General features: G+C 37.0%; 1 protein-coding gene across 3 annotated transcripts in view; it reads right to left on the bottom strand.

The window, feature by feature from the left end:
- Positions 1-4,421: 4,421 nt before the first annotated feature.
- Positions 4,422-27,038, bottom strand: part of LOC102122322 (membrane-spanning 4-domains subfamily A member 4A) — a 124,984-nt gene continuing 102,367 nt past the window's right edge. For all 3 annotated transcript variants that reach the window (XM_065528134.2, XM_005577723.5, XM_005577721.5), the window contains exons 2-7: positions 20,719-20,878; positions 15,809-15,937; positions 12,742-12,798; positions 10,728-10,886; positions 7,236-7,337; positions 4,422-5,331 (exon numbers count right to left, since the gene is read on the bottom strand). In XM_065528134.2, coding sequence (XP_065384206.1) covers positions 5,260-5,331; positions 7,236-7,337; positions 10,728-10,886; positions 12,742-12,798; positions 15,809-15,937; positions 20,719-20,878 — 679 coding nt within the window. In that variant the 3' untranslated portion in view covers positions 4,422-5,259. The remainder of the gene's footprint in view (positions 5,332-7,235; positions 7,338-10,727; positions 10,887-12,741; positions 12,799-15,808; positions 15,938-20,718; positions 20,879-27,038) is intronic.

A 27,038-nucleotide genomic window follows, 5' to 3' on the forward strand; every position in this document is an offset into this window, starting at 1 on the left:
AAAGATTAATAAAACATCAGTGGGACAATATGAAGTGGTCTAACATGTAATCTGAATCCAACAAGAGGAAGAGAGAATGAATTGAAAACATATTTGAATAAATCATTGGAATTTCTAAATTTGATAAAAAGTATAAACCCACAGATGCAAACAGCTTAACTAATCAATCACAAGCTGGATGAGCAAAAATAAAACCACACCAAAGCATAATTTAGATTGCTAAAAATGAATAATAAAATGTTAAAAGCAGAGGGTAAGAATAGACACATTAGCATAAAGGTAAGAATAATTGCAGACTGCCCATAAGCCATTATGTAAGCCAAAAGACAATTAAAAGACATCATTAAAGTACTTGAAGGTAAAAGCTGTAACATAGGATCAATATCCTGTGAAAATATTAAACTGGAGGTAAAATAAAGATGTATTCAGACAACAAACAAAAAATCTGAGAAAATTCAGTACCAGAAAAAAAATCAATGGAATGAATGTCAAAGGAACTTCTGGTTGTTAACAGAAAATGACAAAACCTTGCTGAGACATATTAATGAAGACCTAAATAAATAGGCTGGGAGTGGTGGCTCATGCCTATAAACCCAGCACTTCGGGAGGCCAAAGCAGGTGGATCACTTGAGGTCAAGAGTTCAAGACTAGCCTGACTAACATGGTGAAACCCCGTCTCTACTAAAAGAATGCAAAAAATTAGCCTAGCTTGGTGGCACATGCCTGTAATCCCAGGTACTTGGAGGCTGAGGTGAGAGAATCACTTGAACCCAGGAGTTAGAGGTTGTAGTGAGCCGAGATTGCATCATTGTGCTACAGACTGGTTGACAGAGCGAGACTCCCTCTCAAAAATAAATAAATAAATAAATAAATAAATAAATAAATAAATAGGTATATTCTGTTAATGGATTAGAAAACTCAATATTGTTAAGTTGGCAATTTTCCCTTATAGACCTATATAGACTCAATACCTTCTTTATCAAAATCCAAGAAGGTCTTTTTGGATTGCAAAGTTGATGAAGTTACAAAGTTGATGAAGTAATTCCAAAATTTACATGAAATAATTAAAGACTTAGAATGACCAAATCAATTTTGTTAATGAAGAAAAATAATATGAGACATATGCTACCTGATTTCAAGACCTACCATAAAGCTATCATACATTTTAATGATGAAGATTCATAATAAGATACGAAATGAAGATACAGGAAATTTCTAGTCAAGTATTAAGATAAAATGCATCGATTACTTCAGCAGCCACAGCCGTGACCTTCAACTCTTTATTTCCTTCCTTCTGGTGTAATTCATGGTTTTATTAAAGATAAAAGTATATCTCTCTTGAAATCCTTTCCATAGAGTATTGCAAGTTTATGGGATTAGGACTCAGAATCAGGAAAAATAAGAGTTGTAGAAAATGGCAAATTTAAAAAATAGTTAATTTAAGATAAACTACAGATTTCTAATGGTCATTGGGCACACCCGAGATGATTCTTCCCCAAACTGTTCCATGGTCTATGATCCAATTTACTGAGTAATGTAAGGGTGACACATCACTGTTAGAAATGTTGATTTGCCCCCTGACTTTGCATACAGTATTCAGTATTATCATTTTACAACCTCAAATGTAAAAATACCTATTATCACTGTTAAAACAATGAGCCCTTTGAGACTTCTCTTACATTTATGAGTGAGCTTACTTTGATTTTATAAACATAAATTACTTTTAATAGTTGGATGCATGTTTTCTCAATAGATAGCAGTTTTTGCAGCAATGCTGATTATAGTACACTAACCAATTGCTCATTATTGATTGCCCATTTCTTTATCATTGGCTGAAAAAATACACAAGCCTCAATATTATTTAACCTTTAATTATCCTTACTTTTCTTATAATCTTTGATATTTAGGACTGGTAGAGAAGAGAAATTAGATTTTAGAGGAGAAAGGGGACAGAAATATATGATAACACAAATTTAACTTAGCGTGAATTCAGGCTTCATTTTGCCTCAGTGAGTCTAAGACAAAAAAAAAATACTGGATTAAGATGTTTTTTAAAAAATCATTTTTAGTCACAAATATCTTGCATCTACCTGAAGAGCTTTGACTACTTATAGTTTGAAGTTATCAATAAGATCACCTTATATATTCAAGACCTTATAACTCTTCCCCCCCCCCCCCCCCCAATTATTTACAAGGCAAAGCACGGTCCCAAGATACTTCCCTCAATAATGAGTTCAACTTTAACCATACCATCCCTACCATACCAACCACTACAAAGGTAATTCTTGGCCCAACTTCAACCTAGCAGAGCAGCCACCTGCAATCATTAAGCAGACAGGGAATCAAATTGGGCAACATGGTGAAACACCATCTCTACAAAAAATAGAAAAATTAGCTGGGTATGGTGGTGCACACCTGTAGTCCCAGTTACTTAGGAGGCTGAGGTGGGAGGATGGCTTAAGTCCAGAAGGTGGAGGTTGCAGTGCACTCCAGCCCGTACAACCCAGCCAGACCCTCTCTCTCAAACAACAACAACAGCAGCAAAAAAAAAAAAAAACAAAAAACACCAAAAATTATTTTTATTGTAAATGTAGCAAAAGGAGGCAAAGTCTCATGGACATTTTCCTACTGCTTTCTAGTCACATATAGATAAAACCAAGAATAACCAAATGAAGAATAAATTTCAAATCACATGACATGAAACAAGTGCAGGTGGTCTTGTCTAAAAGTTGGAATCATAATATCTTGCACTAATAGCACAAAATATTTGCATGAACTTTTTACAGCTAAAAATGCACTAATCTTAGGTTGCTTATATAAGTGTTAAACTTAAGAAAATTATGTATGCACTAATTATTACCAAGAGAAGGCACTCTCAAAGCAATATATCAGGATTTAAGTCAGGATATTTTAAAAATCCAAAAAACAACAAAGAATCAGGTGATGTAAGGACTTGTAGGATTTACATGAGCTTTGGCTTTTATTCTGAATTAGAGAGGAAGTCATTGAAGGATTTTGCCCAGTTATTACACTATCTGAATAAATCTCTTTCCTTGTCTTTATATATTTAAAACCCCAGGGATCGGGTTAACTCCAGGTAAAACTTGACTTGGAGACTCAAAAGAATTACATTAGGGTCTGATCTTTCACTTGGCACTTCTCAGTTCTGCTTTTGCCTGTGAGCATCTGTCTGTCACGGGGTTCATATGGCTGCTGATGGCAGCAAACTTACCTCCTCACAGCTCCAAACCCAACAGGAAAGAGGAAAGATGGGGAGACCATTTCTTGGTCACTGAAGTGAAAATGATGAGATTAATTTTGATTGGAAATGTGTCAGTCATTCACACAATTGGTTTTTCCTAGGTCACAAGGCTACCACAGAACTTCACTCTAGCTGAGTTGATGTAATTCTGCCATTTCCCAGATGTAGGACACAGGTCAACTCCTGAAGCTGGGAGTCGAGTGAGCTCCACCCTTGTACATAAATTAAGAATTAGACAATGGTGATTTTTTTGGAGGAAATCAGACTGTCATTGTCAGAACAAATGGGGAATAAATGCTGAGTACCAAAATCTGTCAAATATTAATACAATATTGGAGAAATAAAACAAGATATCAGCACATACACAATAATTAAAAGATTGGAATTAGGTACATAAATAGACCAATATCTCTTTATGACATGGTAAAACATTAACAGTTAATGTCAGTGAGGTGATGATGGGCTCTACATTAAGTAGTACAGTCTTAATTGCCAATAATATGAAAAATATGTTCAATATACAATATTAAACAATATTCATAAAAATAAATGCCAGAGACAAAATTATTAAGCAAGGGAAGAAAATACAAAATAATATATTTTAAAGCTGGAATAAGAAAAACTTTCCCAAGAAATTAAAAATATGATGTCATAAATATAATTATGAGATTGTGACATTAAAATAAAACATAATTTTATAGCAAGAAAGCTGAATATAATAACTTGATATATAAAATACATATCTATGCATTATATGTTGAAGTAATTATATCAAATATATAATTAATATAAAGAAATTATATGCAAAGATATAACACATACATTATCTTTGAGGCTCCATATGTGCCAATCAGAGTCCTGGTTTTTCTACCTTTGTTATACCAAGTATCATATCATACGATACCAAGTATCATAGGTCTATAGGACAGACAATATTATTACTACTTTCCTGAAAAGAAATATGAAGCACAGAGAAATTTGGTGGCATGTTCATAGCTACATAGGTAGTAAACAACAAAGATGGGATAGCAAGATAAAAACCCTGGGTTGTCTGATTAGAAAGCCCACATTATTTAGCACCACACTGTATTTTTGACATCAACACTTAGTCTCTTTCCACCATTTTGCATCTGAAAAGGAAGTAGGTAGCACATGAAAGTATTGCTTCTCATTTTATTTCTTTTTGCTCTGCAATAAAAACAAATGTATTTAACAAATATCATATGTTGCACATTTCCATATATGGCATAGGATACAAATTTGATTAAGATATAATTCTGCCCAGTAGAAGGTGGGAGAAGGGAAAGGAAGAAGAAGAAATAGAAAATATAAGTTGAATCTGATGCTTAATGTGATTTTTACTCCATGTATATTTTTACTCAAATGATAGCTTGTGCACGTGCAAGGATGGACTGTGCTATTTCAAAGTACTTTCTATGGGGGAAGAACAGAAGGAGAGGAAAAAGGGAGGGGGAGATGGCCACGTATCTCCACTTCCGAAGGAAAAGGCCCTTTGGTCCCCATAGGTGGGAGCAGAAAAAAGTTAAATAAATGGGAGGAATATTATACAGGGGAGCAGAAGTATGTGTTTTGCATGGAGGCCTCATTTTAGCAATACCTTTTTTGCTTTTCTGCTTCCAGATCTTATTTGCCAATTTAATGCCTTATTTAATGCCTATAAAGTTCTTACGATGAATGAAAAACTTTCAAGTACTGTTGCCTCATTAAATGCATTATTTATTAATTTAACGTCTAGTACTCTCGACAAAGAGCCAGTGAAATGAATTTTTGAGTTCCAGGGGAAAAATGAGAACATAATTTTGAATTTATTATCTCTCTATATATACACACACAGTTCATAATTGGATTACATATAATAATGATATCAATATGTCTCTCAGTATCAAAGTTGGATTCTGGTAATTTCTTATGTGAGGTTCTTGTGTTACAGTCAGCATAGATTTCTGGAGCATTTGTCTGTTGATCTTTCGGTGGCCTCAAACCTCATTAAGTGGTGTGAGAGGTGCTGCTTCTGCCATGTGAGAATTTGATGGCAGAATTAACACAACCTGTGAAACAATCAGAATGCCATAGGTGAGTCACCCAAATAACCTCAGAGTGCCCCTTTCCTGCCCACATAAAGTCATCATCCTCAGAGTTTACTCTTTCTTCTCTGATTCATTCTCAAGATCAAGCATGTGGGGCTTCTCAGTCATTCTTTAAAGCAGGCCTGATTTAGGAGACAACATTCAGTGGTAGCTCTTGACCCGAGCTGCTGATGACCACTGCCCTGGTCTTGTGAGTAAATCAGTCTTATATGTGGATGACAGTGCACAATACATTGGGTAAACCAAGGTGTCATGAAAACTATGAGGTTGTTCTTCCAAACGAGGTTGTTCATGCTGATGGCATCAACATACCCAAATCATGATTTGCTGGTTATAAATAACGCATTGCAAAAACCACACTGGCCCAGAATAGCAGGGATCATCGTGAAACTCAGAAAAGTTCTGGTTGTTCTTCCACAAACTCATTGTCACATAGGGTTGGTGGAAGAAACAGGAAGAGATAGAGACCTAGCTATCATAGGCCCCCAAACCACTGCTTTTCTGAATTCACACCAAGAGATTAGGAAACAACATTCCCCAGCTCCTATGCTAAGAGCCGAAGGGAGCACAGGCTTAAATACTCTGACATGAAAGTTACTAAAGAGTTTGCTTCCATGTCCAAATGTTTCACCCACTAAAAATAAAAAGCTTTGGTCAATGAAATTATAAAATCATTGGTAATTGCTGAGAATCTCTCACTTCTCAGGTTTTACAATGCAAAACCCACTATTAGAGTTAATGTGCTATAGTCAATCTCTCTTCAGTGAGGAAGGGCTGTAGAGGAGTGGGATGTGGTGTTGCCTGGGAATCTCAAAAGAAGACAAAGAGGTACAAGATGATGGAGAAAGGCACCAGAAGAACCATCTCATCAAACTATGATTATGTATGATTATTTTATTATTTGGTTGTCGGTTTTGTCTGCCTGTGGGCCTTTGTGTAATGAAGCTAATGAGTAGCTGTTGGGGTTTTACTATCCATTTCCTCATTCTGGCAACCTCAACCCTTGGAGGATATCCCTCCCCATTCTTCCTAGAGCTTCTTTCTTGATCTCTTCTTTCCTTCCATTCCCTACTTTCCTCTCTCCGTGTGACATTCTTTGGGTTTAGCTGCCAGGAGCAGCATCAGCTGCAGGTCTCAGGGTAAGAGAGTGGGTAGGTGGGCACAGACTGATAGAGAAGTCTGAGATCAAGATATTTCATGGAAATATTCCAGGAAAAATTGTTGTAATAGGATAATGGAATAAAATAAAATATTTTTGGGGGTCCTCTTCATTGTGAAATATCCTTATATCTGGATTCAGAGGTTATGCACTTTGAGGTAGACAGAAAGGGGAAAAGAGCTTTTATGTAGCTATTGTGTTAGGCAGAGTTCTAAGGTGGCACTCACTGACCCCTTGTAATTCCCTTCTCTCGTGTGTGGATGGAACCTGTGTATAGGATGAGATACAAGTCCTGTGTGTAGGTACTAACTACTTAACTTTCAATTTATCAAAAAAGGCATTATTCTGAATGGACCTTACCCGTTTGTGTGAACCATTTATGAGAGGATTAAAGCATTAGCAGCCTGCTGGTTTCAAAGATAAAATACATTTTCATGAGTTCTCCAACTGAGAGGAAATGAATTCCACCACATTAGCGTGGAAGAGAATCAGAAGCTTCAGGCAAGGCCACAGCCCCAGCCAACTTCCTGATGACAGCCTTGTAAGATCCTGAGTCTAGGACCTACTTCAGCTGGGCTCAGACTCTTGAACCATGGAAACTGAGAGATAATGAATGTGTTCTGTGTTAAGACTCTAAGTTTGTGTAAGTGATTACACAGCAATAGAAAACTAATACAGAAATCTTCAAATGAAGGCCAATACTCACCCCACCAGGGGTACAACAGATCGCTTTACATCCAAAGGCAGAGAGGGACACAGCAATGCAGAATTCCAGCACACTTAAGAGGAGCACCATGCCATCCATACCCTAGGAGAAAACTCATAACAAAAGAATGTGAGAAATGGAGATGACAAGTAGAAACATTTACCAGTAACCACAATGTCATCAGAGAAAAAGCACTGGTTGGGAGTCAGGAGACCTGCCTCCTAGTGGCAGCCATTCCCTTGACCAATTCTTGATCTGCTGAAGTAACTTCTCACTTTTTTCACTGATAAAATAATCACAGACGTTTATTCCCTGGTTCAGTATCTCCCAGTGCTATTGTGGACATGGAAGATGAAAGTGTTTTAAAAAGTTAGGAAGGTAGTATAAAGATAATTGTCATCTTATCCTATTGAGTACTAGAAACTCGTATCATTGACAGAATATTATGATTCCATATCTTAGTGATTGTAAGCAGAGTAATGGTCCCCCAGGGAGGTCTGCATCCTTGTCCCCCTAATCCTTGCTTCTGGGGATTAGAATGCAGACCTCCCTCGGGGACCATTGTTCTTTTTGTGTAAGAAAAAGCATTAAATTTGCAGATGAAATTAAGGTTGCTTATTAGTTGATATAAGCTAATTTTCCTGGATCATTCAGGTGGGTTCAGCATAATGACAGAATCCTTAGAAGTGGAAGCAAGAGGCAGAATAGAGTTCAAGAGACATTTGAAGATGCTGCAATGCTTGATTTGAAGGTAGAGGACAAGATGACAAACCAAGCAACATAGGCAGCCTACAGAAGCCAGAAACGGCAATAAAACTTATTGTCACCTAAGCCTTCAGAAAGGAGTACGCCCTTGCCAACACTTTGATTTTAGCCTAGTGAGACCCACTTTGAACTTCTGACCTGCAGAAATATAAGATAACCAAACTGTGTTGTCTTAAGACACTAAATTTGTAGTAATTTGTTACATACAGTAACAGTAAGAAGCTAATACAACGATGAATATCAAGTAGGTCAGTCTTTAATCCATCTCCCCAGAGCACTGGCTTTAGGTCTAGTCTTCAGCCAAGAAACATGGTCAAAATTCGGAGAACATTGGGCAGTGCACTCATTTCTATTCATTTTACCCTGGATTGATGCAGGGATTATTCTCTCTTTTTCTCTCCATGGCTAGGGATAGTCCCTCTGTTGTGGAAGAGCCAATAGACCAAGAGCTCAGGATGAGTGATGCAGACTTAAGGAGACCTTGAGAATATTTGCATTCATTGCTTTTTTATTTTCTTGTGCCTTCAACAGCTCTAGTGGCCTCTGTGTTTCCAACATTGCTGTAGGCACAGAAGAGAGCAGCAAACTAAACAGACAGTTCCCCTGTCTTCAAGGATTTTACCATCTAGAAGGGTAGACTAGAAGATGGCAAGCTTTCCATAAAGGCCAGATAATGTACATTGTAGGTTTTGCAGACCATAAGGTCTCTGTCACACATATTCAAACCTGATGTTATAACACAAAAGCATCACTACACAACATGTAAACAAATGGGCTTCATTATATTTCAATTAAACTTTATTTATGAAACTTTATTTACAAAAACAGGTACAGGGCTGGGCCTCCAGAAAAAGTAGCATGTATATAGACCTGTGGACTGATTGTGCAGGTGCCCAGGCAAGAATAGAACCATTGCTTCAAATCCCAGGAAGCCCTTATGGAGTTCCTCTGCTATAAAAACAGGCATAAAAGTGTTCACACAATTAACAGGAATTCATCATGGACTCTGGGAAATGTAATTGAGATGAACGCAGAACCAGTTACGTAATTTAGAGTCTCTTGATTAAAATTTAAAAAAAAAAATCAAGATAGCAACAGCAGAGCATTAGATCAAGCACAGGGCTCTTTGAACCATGAAGTCCTGAGTAACTGCGCGGGTCCCATGCCCAAGAAATCAGCCCTATCGAGTTGGCCAATTCCAGATTTTGTCTCTATCATTGTGTCCTCAAAATCTACCAATGAAGTGACCTTCATAAACTAAAAGTAAGGTCCTTCTTCAGGATAACAATAGCAAATAATAGGGGAATTAGAGACAAGAAGTTGTAGAATCTAATCTTTTTGCCAATTTCTAACTGAATGACCTTGAAAGAATTTGTCAAATTCTCTATAGAAGCTTTTTCTTATTGTGACCGAGTGGCAAGACGTAAAATTGCTTACTACAAAAAGCATTAGAAATCTCAGGGGAAGTAAATTAGTTTAGCAAAGACACCTCAAGGGGTTATTTTGGCGTGATTATATAGCCCACAAAACTATGTAGAATTAGCTAGGAATGAAGTCAACAGAATGCGATTGATTCTGCCTAGTAAGGAAGAATGCTGGGTTTCCACGTTTACATAAGGGAAGGACACAGTAAGGAAGAGAACTAAGCAGCAAGGCGAAAGGCTGAAAGTTCATATAGAGGGAAAGTAACAAAAAATTTGCAGGTGTTGAAAAATGACCAATAGGCTTTCTCTTTTTTGTGAGATGGAGTCTTGCTCTGTTGCCCAGGCTGGAGTGCAATGGGTCCATCTCGGCTCACTGCAACCTCCGCCTCCCAGGTTCAAGCAATTCTCCTGCCTCAGCCCCCCAAGTAGCTGGGATCACAGGACATGCCACCATGCCTGGCTAGTTTTTGTATTTTTAGTAGATACGAGACTTCATCATGTTAGCCAGGCTGGTCTTGAACTCCCGGATCAGGTGATCCGCCCACCTCAGCTTCCCAAAGTGTTGGGATTACAGGCGTGAGCCACGGCGCCTGGTCAGGCTTTTTAATAATAAAGATTTAATTGTGCGTTTTAGTCTGCTGTGATGTGCTGGAAGAACTCTTCCTCCCCACAATTACCCAATGGCCCAAAATGTCAAGAAGTTTTACTACCTACAAAATACTGTGTAGGTGGCATTTTCAGAATAAAGCAATTAGGATAGCATTAAGAAAAGAAAAAATGGTACAAAAAAGTAGTAAAATTCAGAATGAAGATTAAGCACTTATCAGGAGCTAGATGTTGAGGATAAAAGTGGTTAACCTTGCAAGAACATCCAAAGATATTGGAAAGGATACTGAGTTACTTGACACTTGTAAAATACTGTTCAAGACAATTTTACTTCATTATTAGAGAACAGGAACTGACATCTGGGCCCCAGTTTTAGAGGAGATAACAGTACATACTGCATCAATGTTTTAAAATTGAACAGAAAAATTTATACAAAATACCCAGCACAGTAACTATTAATGACTAGGTGTTCTATAACTATAAGCTTTCTTCCCATTTTGCCTCATCACATGTAGAAGAATAGAGACAGAGATGAGACACGTACCTAAATCCTAAATGAAAGATTATTTTATTTCTTAATCACTCCAACTTCCCAGTCATTCAGCAATTAGGGATTATTAATTATTGTTGTTGCCAGAGCCTGCACTCCCCAAACTTGCTTCTATGATAATATCCCCTGAAAAGAGGTAGCACCAACCATTAAGATGGACACAGTCCCGTGACAGTTATTTGGGTTGCCATAGTAGTTACAGTAACGGTGATAAAATGAATAAATCGTCAAGCTAATTGTGTTGATTAAGATTGCTGATACAGCCAGTACAGAGCTGGTGATATTCATTCCCAGGCTACCTCGGACCTAGAAAGGAATGAAAATCAATTAAACAATCCAACAACATCCTCAAATATATCTCCATGAATCACTTTATACCCACCGTTTCTTTCTTACTGCCATCTATCTTTATCTTGATTATTTCAATAGTCTTCTAACTTATCTTGTGGTTTCAACTCTAATCTCTTGCCAAAACACAAACATGATCTCATTATCCCCTAGCTTAAATTCTTCAGATGATTCCTGTGGGCACATAAGATAATCTCCAAATCTCTTTAGCAGGGTTTTCAATGTCCTTCACACTGTAGCTGGACAGCCCTGTCTGTGTCCTTCCCTGCCATTCCTTGCTTCTGAAGCCTGATTTCTTATCATTTTTCTTTCTTTTTTTTTTTTCTTTTTTTCTTTTCTTTTCTTTTTTTTTTTTTTTTTTTTTTTGCTCTGTCACCCAGGCTGGAGTGCAGTGGTGCAATCTCGGCTCACTGCAAGCTCCGCCTCCCGGGTTCATGCCATTCTCCTGCCTCAGCCTCCCGAGTAGCTGGGACTACAGGTGTCCACCACCACACTCGGCTAATTTTTTGCATTTTTAGTAGAAACGGGGTTTCACCGTGTCAGCCAGGGTCTCGATCTCCCGACCTCGTGATCCACCCACTGTGGCCTCCCAAAGTGCTGGGATTACAGGCCTGAGCCACTGCGCCCGGCTTCTTATCATTTTTCTAAATGCTGCTTGTTTGTCATGCCTCTATACCTTTTGTATATTCTCTCTCTCAGCAGTATGTTCTGTTCTGTACATTCTCTTCTCATGGATAAAGGTAAGGAGGCTTTTAATAAGAACTAAAATTGCTGACTGGGCGCAGTGGCTCATGCTTGTAATCCCAGATTTTGGGAGGCCGAGTGGGGGTGGATAACCTGAGGTCAGGAGTTTGAGACCAGTCTGAGCAACGTGGAGAAACCCTGTCTCTACTAAAAACACAAAAATTAGCCGGGCGTGGTGGCGCATGCCTGTGATCCCAGCTACTCGGGAGGCTGAGCAAGGAGAATCACTTGAACCTGGAAGGCGGAGGTTGTGGTGAGCTGAGGTGGCGCCATTGCACTCCAGCCTGGGTAATAAGAGCAAAACTCTGTCTCAAAAAACCAAAAAACAAACAAAAAAAGAAACCAAAAAAAGAAAAGAAAAGAAAAAGAAAAAATAACTTGCACAGCAAAGTGTGAGGAGTATGTGTCATGTGGCTGCAGCTGGAGGGGACACTAGGGAGTTGGGTTAGGCCAGATTTGAAAATCACATATTGATCATGTTCCAGAATTTGATATTTATCTTTTGAACAAAGAAAACTCGAATATGGACTTTAACAAGAAAAAAACATTTATTGAGATATGGACTTTCGCATTGTATTGGCTTTATGAAAGGCATCTTGGCATGAGAGTTACATTTTAAATTTGCTTCTTGTGTAATAACCTTATTGTGAATTTCTTTTATTGAAAATTCAAAATCCTTTTTGGATACAGTTGGAATCTACATTATAATCAATGGGTCAGTAAATATGACGCCACATCGATGCTTGGTGTCACTGTCATGGGCTGACTCCTACCGCAGGGTGTTGCTGGAGTGGTCCTGCTTGATATTTCTTCTCAATAATTCTCTATATCTTCAAAAAGATTCCTTCGCAAGGGTAAGATTCCCTACCTTGCCAAAATATCCAGTCTTATGTCAGTAATTAGCCTGACTGCAATTTTTGAAAGGCAGATTTTAGTAGGTAAAACGCACAATTGCTCCTGAGTTTTTACAAACAAAGAAACAAAATCTATTTTACACCCTGGCAGAATACATTTTTTATTAATCCTTCCTTTTTTGATACCAAAAAAAAAAAAAGAAAATATTACTCACCAGGCCTTTTGTAGTTCTAATTCCTGCTGCAATTGACAAGGATCCTGAAATAATAAACTAAAAATGAGAGAAAAAATGAAGGTAAAAAACTTTAAACCAGTATTGGGAGTCATAACTTACTAAACTTAATTCTAAATTAGATAGGTATGTTAATCAGACCAATTATCTTAGACAAAATCACAAAGGTTTGCACATTATTTTCCCTTTTCCCAGAAAGAACAGAGAAATTATACCAGATAAAACCATGGGAGAATTTATCAAGGTTTTCAAATAACATCTAACTGAAATGATATTAAAAAACTGTTTGAGGGCACTAAGAGATAAAGTTTCCAAACTTCTGACACAAAGTAGTTCTTACACGGTACCAAAATTGATAATGATATTTAAACAAAAAATACACTAAAATTATTCTCATTTAGAGTATTTTTAAAGTTATAAGTAAAATACTAGCAAAAAAATGTAAATTCCCAATTAGATGTTGACTAGAACATACTGGTTCATTTGATTCCATCAATAAGGCAATTATTTTTTAGCTAAAATAGCTAGTCAAGTTGGTTAGACTCTCTGCCTTATAGTATTCAATTGCTGGAATTTTTTATTTGCTTTTCAAATTTGATTTCAGATGATTCAAAAATTATAATATAAAAAATATTGAACTAATAAAAAGCTCAATAAATTTATTTAACTAACTTCCAAATACCCAGACATATGGATGATTCATATTATCTAAATCACCACTGGAATGAAAACGCTAGAGGGAATTACCCATCATATGATGTAAAATACATCATGAACATTTGGGATATTCCTTCAGCTCTAGAAACATTTTTTAACATTGAAATATTCTAATTTATACAATTAATGAATTTAAGAAAAAATTACATGCTAATTGCTATTCACATTTACAGTGTTGATAGGACAGGACATTTAATACAATTCGATATTAGTAACTGCAACATTATTGGTAAAATATGAAGAATTATAATTTCTGTAACATGATAGAAATCTAGCTTGGTCTAAGGGTCTTTAATTATGTTTAATGAAAAAAAAGTAGGACCATTTCATTAAAGTCAAAATCAAGATAAAGATGCTGACTATTATGTAATACTATTCTGGGTGTATTTACCAAAATAATTATATAAGAAAAATAGTTGGAACAAATGGTTAAAACTATTCTTATTTAAGTACGAACAATATATATTGCAAACATTCAAGAATATGAACTAAAAATTACCATAAACTACTTTAAAAATTCAATAAGGCACCTTGGAAAAACATTATATACAGAAATTATATATACACATTAGGAGTGTGTATGTATGTCTGTGTATTTGAAGATAGGATTGAATAAGAGGACTTCATTTACCACAGGAAAAAATATGTACACACTATCTCAGAGGAAAAAAACGAGGAATGTGAAACATACAGGAACAGAACTGAAGAGGCCAAAAATAAGAGGAACTTGTGACTGGTTCTTGCTATTGGTACTTATACTGTATAAAAGATTAGAAGGAGGCACTTTACAGACGAGATATGGAAAAAAAGGTTGAAAGAATAATGGAAAGTAGCTGCAGAAAAGATTTCACCAATTAAGTAAAGGCTCATCTCATGGAACACCTACAAGAGTCTGAGTGATGTCTCAGTGGACAAATGGCTCCTGCAGTTCCTGGTAATCTACTGAACATATGTGGAAGGCTTGCACCACGTAAGCTGGTTTTTAATGTGATCTTGAAAAGGAAATGGAAATCAAAGCAGAAAACTAAGTGGTCAGATGTATGCAATTCTGAAAATACACTGACCCTATTTGAATCTTCATTCCTGTACCAAACAGTTGTGATCTTGGGTTAGTTACTGAACCTCTCTTCATCCATAAAATGATGATAATGAAAAATCAGAAGTTTGTGGTGATTGTTTGAAATGAAACTGCACATATAAAGCACTTAGTAAAGTATCCACATGATAGTAAGAGTTTAATAAGAGCTGTTATTGGCATTAGTATTTTTGGATATATGAAGTATTGTGCAACTTTCTAAAAGTAAAGCACAGCTTTACTGTTCTTCCAATCTTGCACTTCTGCTGTAAACAGGCGAAGGGGAGCAAAGAGCAAGCTCTACTATAAAACTCTAAACTATTTCATTCTTAGTTTTAGAAATAAATGGAAACCTGCAATGCTAGAATAGATTCCCTGATTCTAACGTAAACCCAACTTATACATTTTATTTTTCTCTTATCAGTGGATAAAACTTGGTATTTTATTCTCAATTTTACTTTCAATTTGCATTAAAACTATCTTGTGTTTTCTCTTGGGAAAAAGTTTTTTAATTTAATAATAGTTATAATTAATTTAATATTAATTATAATAATTATAGTTATTTTTATTGAATTTATGAAATAAAATATATCAAATAACATTTTCATTTTCTAAGGTAACAATTTCCTGAGTTTTGATAGTCAATAGACTAGATATGAGAAACTGCTTGTGTACCAGCCATATCTCCTCTTCCTCCTTGCTAAGCAAACCATTGTTTTGTTCAGTTTCTCATGAGCTAAAGGTAGGGTTGACTCCTCCCAGCTACAGAGGTAAATCTTGATTAGTCCAAGCCAATAATGGCAAGTTCGTTGTCCTTACTGACAGCTGATTTGGGAATATGTATATAAAATATTTACCAAAAGTTGGATGTGTCAACCATCTCCCCTCTGATACGGTCGGCTAGCAATCCTTGATGAAATCCTTGCACCACTGAATGAAGCAATCTTAGAAATGACAAGCCACTAATCTTGTTGTGAACTAATCAGTGCTTTCAATGTTTAAGCCATTCTGGTTTGGGTCTTTGGCAATGTGCTGCTGTGGTATATCTAACGGATATATATAAATATTTAATCTACCTAGATTTAATATAATACTATCAGTAGTACTTTAAATATGAGAAAATTGAGTAAGAAATGGTTAGATACCACTCTCAGATTTGCAGAATTACAAGATACAGTTAGAATAGGATTCCGAGGATCAGGGTATTGACAACTGCTTTATGTTATCTTCAATTATATCAAAAGATACTCTACTCACCATCACTGACCCCCAAATTGTGTACCCGATATACACGGAAATAGGGTAATGTCCATAAGCACTAAATGCAACACACATCATTGTTATTCCCATGCTAAGGCTCATCAGGGCAATCAGAATCTGCACAACCTAGAAATGATGAAGAAAGTAAAAACTGATTGTCCACCACAGAAATAGTGCTTCTGCCACCCCCTTTCCAATCACTAAGCTATCCTTAGTCTCCTTCATTTGATATAGTCATATGACCTTCTTAGTATTCTCTTATCACTCTTTTTTCACATAAATAACCATGAATATTTTCTTACCAATATTACCTCTCGGGATGTCTATCGTTGCCAATAATTTCAAGGTTAAGAGGAGTATGCCAGAACCAGCCCAGAGTTGCTTTTCTGATACCTACGATGTTACTTCTACCACAACTATTTCTCTCTTTTTATCATGAGCTCAGAGAAGTGGCCTAGGAATTAGAAAGCAATTGTTGTAGCAAGGAGAAGTAACCTGAAGAAAGGAGAGTAATACAGGGGAAGAAAAAAAGAAGAGCAAATATGATATTTTCTTGAAGTCTGGAGTATGAGGACATGAGTATGAGTACCCAGGGATCTAAACATAGCAGAGTAAGAGTACCATTATCCCATGGCATTCCAAAGGATCAAAAATATTACAACAACTTAACAAAATTTATGGGATGTAGTGAAAGCAATGCTTAGAAGAAGATTTATAACATTGAATGAATATATTAAAAAATGATCTAAAATCAATCTCCTGAGAGTCTACCTTAAGAAACTAGAAAAAGAAGAGCAAATTAAACTCCAAATAAGCAGAAGAAAAACTATAATAGAAATTAGAGCAGAAATCATAAAATTGAAAACAGGACATGAGTAGACAAAATCGATACAATCCAAAGCAGTTTTTAAAAATATATGTATGTATAAACAAAATAAAAACATCTCTAGCCAGGCTAAGAAAAAGAGAGAGGACAAAAATTACTAACATAAATGAAAGAAGGAACATCACTACAGTTCCCATAGAAATTAAAAGGATAATAAAATAATGTTATGAACAATTCTACGCCCACAGTTTGATAGCCTTGATAAAATGGGTAACCCTTAAAGACAATTTGTCAGAACTCACACAAGAAGGAGACACTCTGAATATGTCTATAATTATTAAATAAATTGAATCAATAATTAATAAATTTCCAAAACAGAAAGCATCAGACCTAGAAGGGCTCAGTGGTGAATTCTACCAGACACTTAAGAAATAAATTATACCAATTATTTACAGAAAATAGAAACAGAGGAAATACTCCTTAACTAATTCTATGAAGCTAGCACTACCATCTACCAAAAAACCATGCAAAAACATTACAAGAAAAGAAAACTACAGACCAACATCTTTGATGAACAAATATGCAAAAATCCTCAACAAAATATTTGCAAACTAAATCTAACAATGCATTAAAAAAATTGTGTAGCATCACCACTTGGGATTTATCCCAGGTATGCAAGTCTGACTATACATTGAAAAACCGATTAATGTATTCATCACATCAACAGGCTAAAGAAGAGAAATCACATGATTGTATTAACAGATGCAGAAAAAATATTGAACAAAATCCAATGCCTGTTTATTATAAAAACACTTGTAAAAGCTATCAATAGAGGAGAACTTCTTCAGGTTGATAAAGAATATTTATAAAAACCTACAGCGAACTTCATACTTAATGGAGAAACTCAAAGTTTTCTCACGAAGATCAAAAACAAGGCAGGGATGAGCCCTGTCACTACTCCTTTTAACATTGTACTGGAAGTCATAATAGAAACAGTAAGACACAAAAAGGAAATAAAGATATATAGATTGGTCAGGGAAAAATAAAACTGCCTTGTTCCCAAACGACATGATGTCTGTGTAGAAAATCTGAAAGAATCAACCAAAAATTCCGGGAACTAACAAATGATTATATTAGGTTTATAGTATACAAGATTAATACATAAGAGACAGTTACTTTCTTATGTACTTATAATGAATAAGTGAAATTTGAAATTAAAAACATAATGCCATTTAAATTAGCACCTCTAAAAATTAAATATTTAGGTATTGGTATATGGTATTTGTTAGATATAAATCTAACAAAATATGTACAAACTCTATAAGAAACTACAAACTTTGATAAAATAATTAACTAAGTAAATGGAGAGATATTCCATGTCTATGGATAGGAAGACTCAACATTGTCAAAATGTTAGTTCTTCCCAACTTGATCAGTAGATTTAATGCAATCTCCATTAAAACCCTAGCAAGTTATTTTGTATATATTAATAAACTGACTCTAAAATTTATAAGGAATGGCAAAAAAGCTTAGAATAGCAAACACAATCTTGAAGAAGAAGAAGAAGAAGGAGTTTTAAGACTAACACTACCCAATTTTAGGACATACTATAAATCAGGGCTGTGTGGTGTTAGCAAAGAAATGACAAATAGATCAATGTAATAGAGTAGAAAGCCTAGAGATAGCCACACAAATATAGTCAAGTGATCTTTGGTAATGAGCTAAAGTAATACAATGAAAAAAAAAGATAGTCTTTTAAAAAAATAGTACTTAAAACTTGATATCCATAAGTAAAAATAAAACTTAAACACATACCTTTTATCTTTCATAAAAATTAACTCAAAATGAATCACAGACATAAATATTAAACTAAAAACTATAAAACTCCTAACAGAACATAGGCCCAAATCTAGATAACCTTGGGTTTGGTGATGAATTTGTCAATACAATACCAAAGGCACAAACCATGAAATACAGAATAAATCATCTTAATTTTCTTAAAATTAAAAAATTCTGCTCTGCAGAAGACATTGTCAAGAGATGAAAAGACAAACCAGACTGGGAGAAGATATTTGCAAGAGTCATATCTGACAAAGGATCGTTATCCAAAATATATAACAAACTTAGAACTTAACAATAAGAACATAAACATCCTCGTTTAAAAATGTGCCAAAGAATTTAACAAGACACCTTATGAAAGAAGATATAGAGATGGTAAAGAGACATGTGAAAAGATGGTCCACATCTTATGTCACAAGGGAAATGCAAATTAAAATGATAATGAGAGTCCACTAGCACCTGTTAGAATGGTAAAAATTCAGAACGCTGACACTACCAACTGCTGGAGATTATGTAGAACAGCAGGAACTCATTGAGTGTTGATTGAAATATTCAAAATGACAAAGCCACATGGAAGACAGTATGGCAGTTTCTTACAAAACTAAACATACTATTACCTACAATATAGTAATCATACTGACCCAAATGAGTTGAAAACTTACATCCACACATAACCTGCCACACAGATATTTATAGCAACGTTACTCCTAATAGCCAAAGTTTGGAAGCCATCAAGATGTCCTTTGTAGGTGAATGCATAAATAAACTGTGGTACCTCTAGACAATGAAATATTATTCAGTACTAAAAGTAAATGAACTATCAAGTCATAAGAAAACATGGAGGAAATTTAAATGCATGTTTTTAGGTGAAGGAATGCAACCTAAAACAAAAAACAAACAAACAAAAAAAAACACCTATTGTACAATTCCAACTGTTTGACTTTCTGGAAAAGGCAAACTATGAAGACAATAAAAGATTAGTGGTTGCCAGGGATTGGTGGGATACTATGTGATACTATAAAGGTAGATTCATGTCGCTATACCTTTGTTAAAACCCATAGAACACACAACACAGAGAATGAACCCCAGTGTGATTTGTGTACTTTTAGTAATGATGTGTCAAGGTAGTTCATCAGTTGGTACAAAGGTTACACTCTGGTGGGAGGCTGATAATTAAAAAGCTATGCATGTGTGGGAGCAAGGGGCATATGGGATATACCTGTACTTTGTTCTCAATTTTTCTTTAAGCCTAAAACTTCTCTAAAACATACTGTATATTTTTAAATAATTATTCATACATTAAAAAATAAACCCACTTTGGGAGGCCGAGGCGGGCAGATCATGAGGTCAGGAGTTCGAGACCAGCCTGACCAACATAGTGAAACTCCATCTCTACTAAAAATACAAAAATTAGCTGCGCGTGGTAGCTCATGCCTGTAATCCCTAACTACTCAGGAGGCTGAGGCAGGAGACTTGCTTGAACCCGGAAGACGGAGTTTGCAGTGAGCCAAGATTGTACCACTGCACTCCAGCCTGGGTGACAGAGCGAGACTCCATCTCAAAATGTAAAAATAAATAAATAAATAGATAAACCCAGTGTGTGCCAACATAAATAACATATTTTATGAGAAATAGCTATATTTCCCCCCCACCCTCCAAAAAATGAATAATGTGAAAAAAGGGTCCAAAATATCCACAGTGACATTTTCCCATTTGAAACTTGGGCTAGTGATAAACCTATATTTAATGTCCTTTCACCTGCCCTATTCTGTCATTCTTTTAATCATTTCTTTTAGGCATGCTCATCTGAGACTCCAGATAGAAATGCTCAGAGAATAGATTTTTCATCCTCTGAGCAGGGGGCTAAGAAAAGGTGCTGGAAAGAAATAGTAGCAATATGCATCTGTCAGCTATTCAGGAAGGCCTATAAAGGGGACGTCAGCTAGTAGTGCATAGGTGGCCTTTTATTTTGCTGCTCTTCCATGCTGAGTTTAAATACAATTATCATGGATGACCCACAACCCTAGAATAGATCTGAAGTCAATATATTTCAAATATAACTCAACTGGAAGCACGTTGTGATAGAATACTATATAGTTTTTCAGATGAAGAGCGTGAAAAGTAAATACTGATGTTGCAAGGGTTGGCTGTTATGAGGTTGGTGGGACAGTGTATTTGGCATTAGGTCTTATGAAATATGAGTTTACAACACCATTGGTCTTCCCCTAGATTTGCAACTTACCCCAAGGACTTTGGGTTCCCCCTTCAAGAACTTCTCTTGCAATCCTTTCCACAGATGTGAATGTACGACAGCCATGTTTCCCAGCTGGGGCACACCAGGGCCAGCCCCTGGCATGGCCTGTTCCATTCCTTGCATGGTTGTCATGGCAGCAGAAAAGGTGCTACAATAAGAAATGTAATTTAGTATGATGTCCCGGAAATGACAAAGGAGGACATGACACTTTGGGGCAGGTTCCTCCCGAAGGACAAAATCTGGTCTACATTCCCTTCCCATATCATAATAGCTGTTAGAGCCGGGGAAGTGGAATAGGCAACACATTAAGGGTGGGTCAGGGGGAAAACTAAATGTCATATGATATCAAGATGCTAGAAAGTCCAGCAGAGAGGGACATGTTGACTGAAGCGAGGTAAACCTGTTGGACCTCTAAAATTAGAGAAATGTATTTAAGTTCCATTCCAAGTCTTCTCAGATTTTATTTCTATCCCTCTTACTGCCTAGTCCCTTGATTACAGCCACTTCCCCACGAAGGATTACTTTTTTTTTTTTTTTTTTTTGAGATGAAGTATCGTTCTATTGCCAGGCTGGAATGCAGTGGCACGATCTCGTCGCACTTCAACCTTTGCCTCCTGTGTTCAAATGATTCTCTTGCCTCAGCCTCCTGAGTAGCTGTTACTACAGGCACACGCCACCATGCACAACTAATTTTTGTATTTTTAGTAGAGACAGGGTTTCCCCATGTTGGCCAGGATGGTCTCGATCTCCTGCCCTTGTGATCCGCCCACCTTGGCCTCCCAAAGTGCTGGGATTACAGGTGTAAGCCACTGTGCCCGGCCAAAGGATTACTTTTATAATAGTAATAAACTACACAAACTCATCTGCCTTCCAATTTATTGTATAGTATTGTATAGTTCCTCCTTTTCTAATCAGAGCACGGTTAAATTCACAGGGCTGAAAAATCTTCCCATGTTCATCCTTGCTGAGTGTGACTTATGTAATCTTGTATTTTGTCCCACAAACTCTGGAATTTGGTAATGAAACTAATGGCTCTGAGTCATATTCTTGGCACCACAAATCTAAATCTCTTGTCCTATTACATTGCTTTAAATCCTAACTTGCTGGTACATAGCAAGGACCCATCAAATCATTTTTTGAGAATCTAAGCACAAACATATCATTCTTATACTTCTTTCTGTCCTCCATGTAATAACTCCAACCAAGTCATGTCGAGATAGGCTAAAGCCACATGGAAATTTTTATCTATGTATTTGAATTCATATTCAGGTGTTTCATGATCCACTTCCATACATTTTTAGGAAAATGAAGCTTGCTAATATCCTTCAAGTAATAGTTAATTTTGATATCATTTATGCTTCATTGAACCCCTAAAAATGTCTCAAGTTTGGAGATGTGTGCCCTTTTATTGGTAACATAAATGAAAAAAAAATTGTTGTACTCCAAATTTACTATGTTGAGAAAAACATTAAGATTTCTCTGAAAAAATTATCATCTTGTATTTATTTTTAATACATCAAAGGAAATAAATTATCAGCTATCTAACAATAAAACTGATTAAAGTCAGAAGAAGGAGGGTGAATTTCAGAGAAAGATAGAGGAGAAACGTTAAAATGAAAAGATTAATAATTTAGAACATGAATTTAACTTTAGTAATGTATATACTTAAAATTTTGGAAAATAGTAAAATTAAAAGTACAAAATTACAAATTACAAATTACAAATTATAAAATAAGTATTTCTTTTAAAAAAGAAAGACAAATATAATAAATAAGAAATATATAATGTAAATATGATTGAAGTAGTTAAGATAACGAATTAAATATAAGAATGTAACCAAAAAGTCAGTGTTCTTACTCTTACCACTTTTAGAAAAGTTCCGAAAACAATTTGGACAAACAGAATTAGAACTCCACTTTTTTATGAAAGTGTGAAACAACTAACATGTCTACAAATCAGGTGAAATGAGTGTTAAAAACAAAGATTACATGAGGATACACTTGGAGAGAAGTGTAGCGAGAGTATGAAAGAAACAAGACACCATGGCCACAGATTTCAAAGACGAGAGGCCCCCCGAGGTATACAACATAAATTACTGTTTACAATCCTGGGAATTAAATACCTCAGTTGATAACGATCACTTCCCTGGAAAAGTATAGTTCTGAGAATCATCAAAGTCTGTAGTAAAGGAGAAATCCCACCAAAAAGCCACATATTTAGAAAGCAATCAGTCTCTGAATAAGTCCTACATTGGAGTCCATAAAGAAGGAAGTAGATATCCTTGATACAAGCCTCCAAGAAGTCCCACAGATTAGGAGCACCTGTTTATATATCAAATATAGAATATGTAAAGAGTACAGATAACTTATTTAAATGAAAATTAAATCACAAAAATGAAGTCAAAGATAAAGCACATAGAGTGACAGGACATATTTGGCACATAATCTCAAATAAATTTCGAATATAAAATAGTGTTGACAGAAAACAATTGGTCAATGTGTTAAATAACAAGGAATAGCTGAAAATAGAATTAGTCAACTGGAAGAAAAATTTGAAGAAATCACCAAGAATTCTGTAGAGAAACAAGAAAATGGTCGTAATAGAAGAGAGGTTAAAAGATTAGAAGTGTAGAATTAAAAGGTCTAGAATATGTCTGATTAGAATTCTAAAGAATGTCACCAAGAAGGCCAACTAGAAGTTCCTAACCCTCATCATCATCAATACACACACAAACATACACACACACACTCCCCAAAACAATGAATAAACAACTGCATTCCAACCAAAATAATTAAAGAAGAGCACTTGAAAACACCAAAGGAGTAGCAGAAATCTTGTAGATCATAGAAACCCAGGATGGCTGCATGAAGGAGGAGACAAAACACCTTTCTTCCACCACCTTTCCCCCAGTTAGGACCAGCTCTGAGTCAGGAGGGCCTTCTTCCTGCAGGGAAAAGGTAACTGAGAGGACCTCAGCAGCTCCCATCAACACCATGGACACCTGTAATCTTACTACTGGAGACACTTAGAGTCTTCACAGGCTCTGAGTTCAGCTGATGGAGCTACCTGAAGTCCACGTGTCTGTCCTATTCCAGAGGTGGCACTGACACTGTGCCCTGGCCTCCATGGCCTGAACTGCTACTGTACTGTCCCTTCTTGGAAGTGAATCACTGCTAGAGTGCATTCTGCTTCAGGAATGAGTAGCCATTTGCACCCCTCCATCTCTGAGGCTTAACCACCACTATACCACACACACCTGGTAGCCATACCTAAGCCAAACTGTTGCTGTCCACTCTCTACCTGCCGAGGCCAGGCTGCCATGGAACTGCTCCATGCCCCCATCTTAGTCGCTGGTGCACTCTGCCCCTCCAAACTCAAGCTGAAACTGTGTCCCACTCTCTGAGGACACATAGCTTTGATTGAGCTGTGTCACCCAACAATCCAGGCAGAATAACTGCAGTGCCCCATCTCCCTGGAACTGACTAATTCCCTGGAGTCCAAGCTTCTGAGAAACCCTGGCTCTCCAGGGGGTCATTTCTGTACTGCTTCAAAAAACCCAAGGACGAAGCCACAGACAGGCCTAGTCATTCCTGAGGCCTTGCTGCTGCTACATCCAGCCTTACACAGCCTGAGATATTGCCATGCCCTACCATCTCAGGGTCTAGAGTTACCACTATGTGGCACTCCGTCCCCCAGGGTTGGAGTTGCTGCAGTGTCCTATTGGCTCTGGAACCAAAATTTCAGCTGTAACCTGCTCCCCAGAGCTCAAGCCTCCAGAGCACCCCTCTTGCCCTGGAGCCATGCTGGTGTTGTACACTGACCCCAGAATCAGTAACTGTTCCATATCTGCCCCATGGGCTTGAGTTGCTGAGGTATGCCTCAGAGTCACAGCCTCATCTTTGTGGGTAATCTGCATCCACCCATGCCTCGGTGAGTGAACCTCTGCCACAGGAGTTTTGCAAGACCCTGAGCCTAGGACCCCAGCTCCACAGCCACTATTATAGTGCAAAAAGTACAAGCTGTCAACCTCGATGGCAACCATGTGGTGTTAACCATGTGGTGTTACAGGCTCACAGACTGCAAGGGCTGTAGGGGCATGGCTTTCTCCACCTAGGATCAAAGGATGTCACAAACAGCTATGGGAGTGGAGTCACTTCAAAGAGCCACCATCAGGGCAATGCTGAGTGGAAATATGGGGTCAGAGCCAACACAGAGAGTCACAGGGATATGCCTGGTGGAGCCATGGGAGTGAGGCTACCTTTGAGATCTCAGAACTATAGGACCACTAGCATGCAACTCCAACCTAACAGACCTGAAGCACGGACTGAGCCCAGCAAAGATATGCAAGCAGGGCTGTTTGAGGGCCCCAGTCAGCATTCCCAGGATTCAGGACATGGAGTCAAAGGAAATTATTCTCCAGATTTAAAACTTAAGGCTGTCTTCTCTGTTGGGTTTTGGACTCACTTGAAACCAGTTATGCCTTTTTCTTGCCTAGTTCTTTCTTTTGAACTGAGAGAGTCTATTCTGTACCTGTCCCACCATTATATTTTGAAGACAAATCATTTGATTTCACAGACTCACAGCTGGAAACATTTGCCTCCCGATAAATCATACCTTGAGTCTCATCCATATCTGCTTCTGATGTGACTCTGGACTTAGGACTTTAGAGTCGATGCTGGAATGGGTAAAGACTTTGAGGCTATTGAGACAGAATTATTGCATTTTGTATGTGAGAAGAACATGAGTTTTGGAGGGCTGTGGATGAAATGCTATGGTTTCAATGTCCCCTCTAAAACTCATGTGACAACTTAATTGCCATTGTAACAGTATTAAGAGGTGGAACCTTCCAGAGGTAATTCAAGAGGTAATTACATCGGGACACCCCTACCTGCATGAATGGATGAATGTTATTATCATTGGAGAGGGTTAGTTATCACAGGAGTGGACTCCTGATAAAAGAATAAATTTGGCCCCATCTCTCTCTCTTTGCTTTGTGCACTCACTTCCACCTTCCTCCATGGGATTACCCTCACCAGAGGTTTGCACCATGCATGCCCTTAGACTTCCCAGCCTCTAGAACTATAAGCAAAATAAAATTTTATAGTAAATTACCCAGTCTTCAATGGTCTTTTACAGCAGTAGAAAACAAAGATACCAAAAATTTAGTTTGGTGGGAGGACAGTACAAGTCTAGAGTTCTTGTTTCAATAAACATTGTTACTGTCACCATAAAATAGTCAATTTATATAACTATGAGAGGTTTTATGTAAGCCTAATGATGACTACAAGGCAAAGAACTACAGCAGATACACAAATGTTAAAGAATTCAAAACTTAGCACTTCATAAAATTACCAAATCACAAAGGTAGACAAGAGAGCAAGAAAGAAACAAAGGTCTACAAAAACAACCTCCCCCAAATAATAAAATGGCACGAGTAAATCCTTATCTATTAATACTAACCTTAAATATAAATGAATTAAATTCTTTGAACAAAAGTCATTGAGTGGCTGGAAAATTTTTAAAAAACATCTAACTAGATGCTGTAAGAGACTCACTTTAGCCTTAAGAAGAAACATAGGCTGAAAGTTAAGGGATGGACTATTCCATGCAAATAGTAGCCTAAAGAGAATAATTATCCATACTTAGGTCACATAAAATAAACTTCAAGTCAAAAACTGTCAAAAGAGGCAAAGAAGGTCATCATTTCATGATTGACTGAGCATAGAGGGTGGGTAATAGAGGTCATTAATAACAAACTACCAGACTTTTTTGAGACAGTGTCTCACTCTGTTACCCAGGCTGGAATACACTGGCACTATCATGGCTCACTGCAGCCTCGAACTCAGCCACCCGAGTAGCTGGGATTACAGGCATGTTCCATCACACCCAGCTAATTTTTGTATTTTTTGTAGAAGTGGGGTTTCTCCATGTTACCCAGGCTGGTCTCAAACTCCAGGGCTCAAGTGATCTTCCTGTCTCAGCCTCCTATAGTGCTTGGATTACAGGAGTGAGCCACTGTGCCCAAACTTAAACTTCCAGATTTTTAACACAGACAATGTAGTTAATTGCTGAGCCTTCCACCAAGAAAGGACACTTGCAGTCCCATAGCCCTCTTAGGATTCCTGTTACATTTAGCTCCTGCCACTCTTGATTAGGGGCTACTTGTAGGGTTCTGAAATAATTTCCACATACTTTTCCTGTGCCACCTTACTTTTTTGAAAGAGAAATTTTAAGGAAGGTTGAATATCTTCTATTTAGGTCTTCTAACGTTTGAAATAAATATTACCTCTTCTCCCTTCTGGGACAGT

The sequence above is a fragment of the Macaca fascicularis genome, chromosome 14 (genome assembly GCF_037993035.2).
Source record: "Macaca fascicularis isolate 582-1 chromosome 14, T2T-MFA8v1.1".
Lineage (NCBI taxonomy): Eukaryota > Metazoa > Chordata > Mammalia > Primates > Cercopithecidae > Macaca > Macaca fascicularis.